At 37.6% G+C, this 7,215-nt stretch overlaps 1 protein-coding gene across 1 annotated transcript; it reads left to right on the forward strand.

The window, feature by feature from the left end:
* The first annotated feature begins 1,644 nt into the window (after positions 1–1,644).
* LOC113096281 (probable G-protein coupled receptor 173) lies at positions 1,645–5,834 on the forward strand. Its single transcript, XM_026261645.1, has one exon. The coding sequence runs from the start codon at positions 3,482–3,484 to the stop codon at positions 4,595–4,597; it is 1,116 nt and encodes a 371-aa protein (XP_026117430.1). The 5' UTR covers positions 1,645–3,481; the 3' UTR covers positions 4,598–5,834.
* Positions 5,835–7,215: the final 1,381 nt, after the last annotated feature.

Genomic DNA, 7,215 nt, shown 5'->3' on the forward strand with positions numbered 1-7,215 from the left:
CAAAAAGGGAGTAATTAGAGTTGTGTTAATTAGGTAATTAAGCAAATGAAACGAGACAACTCTGTTCTTTTTAAGGCTGGTAAGCGATATCCGTCCCTGCAGCTCAAATCACAATTGAGACACAAAGGAACAATAGCTGATATTTGCCTATTGTATAAAAAACAAAGAGCTCTCTATCTCATTCTGTTATGACCCAGGTAGAACAATTTCATATATTTTCACTACTGACCTTTAAAAAAATAAGATGAATTTTTAAATTATCTATACCTAATAAGAATGCAGTGTACAAAAGGGCATCCCTGTTAGCATACTAATTACAACGCAATATAACAACAAACAGAACCAACAATACACCTAATCTACTCTAAAAAAATTAATGGAAAGTATTAACGTATAAACATTTTGCCATTTAAAAGAATAGTTATTTAATACCATACCTCAATATGATAATTATCATGTAACACTGAAGAGAACACCAGAAACAACCAACATTTTAGTTTATGATGTATATGCATATGTAAGGGAAAGTGTGTAGTTATACTGTAGCCAGTCATCTACCTGTTTATTTATTTATTTTTGAGTGAGTGAGTGGGTGAGTAAATATACATATGATATTTATGTGAACTACCTTAAATAGCGGTTACGCTCTTTCCGACATTAACCACCAGGTGGAGCCAAATATCAATACAAAAAGCAAACCTGTGAAAGCAGCAGTGACTATCTATCTATCTATCTATCTATCTATCTATCTATCTATCTATCTATCTATCTATCTATCTATCTATAATGTTGCTTTGAACTAATCTAAATAGGTAGATAGCATATAAGCTATTTCTGGTCAAAACTTTTCAGCATTTTTTCATGGTTTATGCAACTTTTATAATATGCAATCATTCAGTCATTTTATAAAGTTATTTATTTATTTATAATACGTTTTACACAGACTAGGAAATGCCATAAAGAATCCACTGAAAATGTACCTTATGTATGTTTTTGAGCTATTACATTGTTCTTGGGAGTCTTTTAAATCTCAAACAAAATATAAGTGCTAATGCAAAGAGTTTACAGTGAACTAATTTGACCTAAATTAAAATTACAAAGTTTTAATTCAATGCAAAATGCATACATACATACTACATAAAAAGTTATGTGAATCAGAAAGCATAGTGTATTAGGTTATCGTTGCTGCAATATAAATTAATTCAATATTTGTAATTAATAAACACATTCATAAAAATAAAGCACATTATAAATCTGTTATCACAGTGGCCTAAAAGCACACTTTAGACACAATTATTGTATGAATATCTTTTTATTGCATTAGATAACACTTTAAACCAAGAGGCATCTGCGAGCAAGATTTTCTCAGATCTAACTTTCCAACATTTGTTTATGTATTTGTTTTGTTAGATTTTTTTAAAGAATGGTGAATTTAAATGAATGCATAACATAAAAATGCACTGCACATTTAATTCATAATTAACATTCCACTGAATGGAACCACCAACTGTTTGATTTATTCTGCTAAATGTAGTGCTACACAATCTATATACTTTATAATGGTTTTAAACTGTTTCAAATAAGCACACAGACAAAACAAGTTTAACCATCGTTTATTAAGAATTTCTTGTGAGATACCTGTTGAATTGCTTCATAAGAGTCCAAACCTGTGTTGAAGGACCAGCTATTCAAAGAAAAACTTGGCCTTTCACATTTATGTCACTCCATTTACCATTTTTGGTCAGGAATAAGGGGCTCTCGTTCAACTGCTTGCATACAGAATTTAAATAGTTATGTTTCACTTTTGTATTGATCATATAATTATCTTTCCTTGGTCATCTGGTCATTGGTGTGTGTTTTTGTATTTATTTATGCTTTTTTTTTTTTTTTTTTTTTTGCCTTTACTCTTCCAAGGCCAGGATTTATGTTTTGTTTGAATCCAAGGTTATTTCCCCCTTTTTTCATGTCTGATTACCCCAGAATGTATCTTTCATTTAGCCTACTTTTACATGCATTACAGTATGAAGTGTCTAAATACAGAAAGTGTCTAAATATTGTCATTCTCATTAAATACATATCTTTATTGTCAATTATTTAATATTTTGTGTCACTTTATAGTAACAGGATTGCTATGCATTAGATATAGTTAATCTAATATGCCTTTATGCCACTACAGTGTTTGTACACTATCAGCAAATACACAAGTAGTTGGTATTTTGCTTAATTACATGACCATAACTGAACACTAGAGGACGCTATTCATCACAAAATTGACTGGTGCTGCTTATCGACAGGAAATGAAAGTACCATTGATTCAGGCACGCACACTGCAGTTGATATGTGTTACAATACAAAGCCTCATATAACCGTGTTACTTTCTTTCAATGCTGTTTCTCAGGCTGGGTGATTTTATCAGATCAACATAGATTGACATCAGTCATGCTATCAGTCATGATTAGTCACTTCAGCACCACGGACAGCGCTTCGCTTACCTTAAATGACACACCAGAGCGGAACTCATGGACGGCCACCACGGACTATGTAGTAAATGTCGATGTAAATACACTAATAGGTGTACATCCACTAAAATTTTATTTTGGAACCAGTTTGTTAAACGTAATTTTAAAAGTGAAGTTAGTTCTGAGAAAAGCTCTAAGCTACCACGTGTAATTTAAGTCTCCATATATATATATATATGGCGGTCGAAATATTAAAACCACAAACCTTCTCAAATGGCTTTTTTTATGAGCTACATATAGCTTATTCATATACATATGCAGTTGTAGATATAGATATTCACCCATTAAGCGTTGCTAAAGTCATCGCGTTTACAGCTGATTGGTCTGCGTTAGCAAACGTTTTAAGATGACGGGCAGCTTCAGTGTAGACAGCCTCAAGCCGCGTTGCGACGCGTCGCGAGGCGTCATCGTTCGTTTCCAGTGCAGACTCGGTGTCAGAATCGCACCGCTTTCCTTTAGACGGACCCACCGTTGCTGTCACCGGAGGTTCCCATTATACTCCCCCTTCACCCCCCCCCCCCCAAAACAAGAATGCACTAGACAAGACGGCTACGTGCTCCGACGCGTTCTCCTCAATAGACTGACTGGATGCGTTCCTATATAGGCTGGTATTTATAAAAAAATATATGTTTAGATTAAGCGTCTTGGGTTGTTTTCGGCCTATACGCGATCGGATCAATGGAGACAGATACGTGTTTATTAGTGTGTAATACACGTCGTTCTTCTTCGACAAATAATGGATTACCCAGCATCTGGTTTGAAGCATGAAGAACCAACCGTACGAAGCCGTTATGGTCAAAACGACGCGCGATCACGATGTCTTGGATCTCAAAAAGGCTCGAGGTATCGTTATATAAAAGACTCAACTAATTATTAAAGGCTGATATTTTGTACATCAAACTGGGGGACCAGGACTGCTTAATGTCGGATTACAAAGCCCAGGCTGGGTTGCGCTTGCACAGATGGCGAACACAAGTGATCCAGGGGGAAGCAACCCCTCGCTCCAGAATTATGCCATCACTGCGTCTGCGGTCAAACTGGCGTCTTTGGGTCTCATCACCTGCATCAGCCTGCTCGGAAATACTGTGCTCTCGGTGCTGGTGCTGAAAGACAGCTCTCTCCACAAGGCTCCGTATTACTTTCTTCTCGACCTGTGCTTGGCAGACATCATCCGCTCGGCCGTGTGCTTCCCGTTCGTGATGATCTCCATCAACAGCGGCTCCGTATGGAGCTACGGCATCATCAGCTGCAAGATCATCGCGTTCATGGCCGTCTTGTTCTGCTTCCATATTGCCTTCCTCCTTTTCTGCGTCAGCGTAACGCGCTACATGGCCATCGCGCACCACCGGTTCTACTCCAAACGCATGACGCTTTGGACATGCGTCGCGGTCATATGTATGGTGTGGACGCTCTCGGTCGCCATGGCGTTTCCCCCGGTCTTCGACGTCGGGACCTACAAATTTATCCGCGAGGAAGAGCAATGCATATTCGAGCACAGATACGTGAAAGCCAACGACACGCTAGGCTTCATGCTCATGCTGGTCGTGATTGTGGCCACGACGCATGTCGTGTATGTCAAAATGCTGTGCTTTGTTTACGACCACCGCAAAATGAAGCCCGCGCAGCTGGTTCCGGCTATCAGCCAAAACTGGACCTTCCACGGACCGGGCGCGACGGGCCAGGCCGCTGCCAACTGGATCGCGGGGTTTGGACGCGGTCCGACGCCGCCGACGTTAGTGGGCATCAGACAGGCGTCACACAACGCCAGCCGGAGGCTGCTCGTGCTGGACGAGTTCAAGATGGAGAAACGGATAGGGAAGATGTATTACATGATCACGCTGGCGTTTCTGCTGTTCTGGGCGCCATACATCGTCTCGTGCTACATCCGGGTGTTTGTGAAGGGAAACACTCTTCCTCAGGTGTACCTGACCGCGGCCGTGTGGCTGACGTTCGCCCAGGCGGGGGCCAATCCTATCATATGTTTCATATTCAATAAGGAGCTGAGGATGAGGTTCAGAGCCTGTTTGCCGTGTTGCCTGACTACACAAACACCCATGGAGCCCTACTGCGTGATTTGAAGTGTTTTGCTCACTTGTTTTCACCTGCTCTGCCTGCTTGTCATAGCATACAGTGGCCCTAAAAAGTAAAGAAAAGACCTGGGAGTGTTCAAACGTATCTTATATTTGTCTGCTTCAAAATAAAGCCATTTATAATTCGGTTTACTAAACAACATATTTCACAAAAAGTGCTGCTGTAACAAGCAACCATATTCAGAAAATGCCAATTTAATTGAAATAAAAAAATAACACACACACACACACACACACACACACACACACACACACATTACATAAAAAATTGACAACTGTTCTATCATTTAGCATCTATTAATTTGTTCAAAACTTTCTCATGTCAAAATTGTTTTTCCCTAATAAATCTTTTATTTGTGTATATATTAAAAGATTTGTAAATCAATTACATTTTAAACGAATGCCACTTCATATTTTGATATCTAATGCAATAGTGTTCATTTTTATTTCTGTATCCTGATTTTTTTATTTTTCTGTGTCCTGACTTTTTGGAGCCACTGTAGCATGTGATATTTTCCTTCATTCAGAGGTGAAATCTCAGACCTGTTCCAATGTTGCATATCAGAAGATCCATATCCACATTTATGCAATCCACATATCAATGTTAATAATGTAAAAAGATGATTTATTTATATTCTGGAGCCTCTTTGTAACTGATATGTAATATATTTGCTATGACTTTTTGTGTGAATTAAATGGCAAGTGGCTTTTTTTACTATCACATGGGCTAAATGTGAATAAACCAAGTCCCTCTCACAGTCCCTTTAAATTGTTAATGGAAATCAGTTTTCAATGGACACAAGCAAATTTGATGGGTCAGTGTTGAGAAGACTATGATTTGTTAAATTAAAATAAATGATTATGAATTCACTGTTGGTGTGCTACAGCAATACAAAAATCAAATGTTAGGACAAATGTTAGCAAAAGGCCAACAAGGCATTAAAATAGGGGATTTTGTTGTCGTGTCAGACTAAACTGATGTAAAACATCAGGCTTTTGTGCATATTTTGTTAAGCCTCCATCTCATTACTTGCTGTTAGATGTTGTGGGGGGGCATGAGACATAATGTGATGTTTCAGACACACTCATCCAGGGAGGAATTTTTGGCTTTTGGCTGCTTTTCCATCCCCCCACCCTTCCTACAGACAATTATATAACACAGAGCCCTTTTTTCAGCACAACTCCAGCACTACATTAATGTGATCTGGTGCGTTGCACTGACAGAATGAATGCAGGCCACTAGAGATGTGGAATAAAATTATTTGTCTTCAATAAATGTGGACAGGACATACTGTTTAGCTGCTTTCTATGTAAAAACAGGACAAACCTAAAGATAGAAAATATTTCTGGTTAACCCTGACAAGAGAAAAGACAGTAGCCACCATAGCTGAAGGTGACATGGTGTCATAATATTTAAGGTGATGATACTTTTTGTATCATCATTTTGTATCATTAAGGCAACTTTTTGAGCAACAGGGGAGAAAAAAGGTGAAACAGGGCCCACGCCCAATCTGAAGTATCCAGACAGAAATGTGTTGCCCATTCTCAATGGGAAATTGCACAAGCAACATTGCTCAAAAAATTTGCCCTGTGCATCATCACCTTTAGTCTAGCAATCAACCAAAACTTTTCTGTTTACAGTTCTGAAATTATCAAAAATTATCTAAATCCTCCAATCTTGGGTTTTAGTTCCTTAAATGCTAATAAAGAATTGTAAGATATTTAAAATATATATATTTAAAGGAAGAATTCACCGAAAAATAAAATATTTGCTGAAAATGTACTCACTCCCAGATGAAATGCAGATGAGTTTGTTTCTTCATTGAAACAGATTTGGAGAAATTAAGCATGAAAGTACATTGTTTGCTCACCATTGAAGTGAATGGGTCCCATGGTTCAAACAGCTGATAAAAACATAATACATAATCCATAAAATAGCTGTCCATCTATTAACATTAAGTTGTTTTAACTTTAAACTGTTGCTTTCAGCCAGAATCAAGTCCATAATCCATAATAACACTACCTCATTTGAAATAATCAAATCCCCTGTTGTCTTCTCACATAAAAACCCAATGTATCTGTTTAGAAAGATTTAAACCGTGGATGATCTGTGCATATTTTCTTATGATTCAGAGATTACTTATTTTTTACTGCACAAAGCAATACTATAGATAGATTACTTGTATTTTCACAGACTCAGATGTTTTTTCAAAAGAGAAAGCCTATTTAAACCTTTTAGAAGAATTTGTATAATTGCTCTAGAAACACGTCTTTTATTTAACAGTGACAAAATAGCTCTCTGCACAGTGTTCCAGCTCCAGCATTCTCAATGTTCTTCGGTACTGCAATGGAGGTTAAATAAAGTGATAGTGGCCCTTTTCCCAGGACAGTTTCTTCACTGTGACATAGTGAAGTGTGAAAAGAATACTGTAGTAAGATTTTAAGAATAGTTCTGTCAGTGTACTTTGACCTGTCCTCTACATAGACCCACACAATAATCTATATGCCAGTGCCTTTTTGGATATTGGACCAGTTGAATACACATTTTTTTTTTATAAAAAAGCTTTTTTTAGGCTTCTTTGTGATAGCAGGAAATAAATAATACA

This window comes from Carassius auratus, chromosome 6 (genome assembly GCF_003368295.1).
Source record: "Carassius auratus strain Wakin chromosome 6, ASM336829v1, whole genome shotgun sequence".
Lineage (NCBI taxonomy): Eukaryota > Metazoa > Chordata > Actinopteri > Cypriniformes > Cyprinidae > Carassius > Carassius auratus.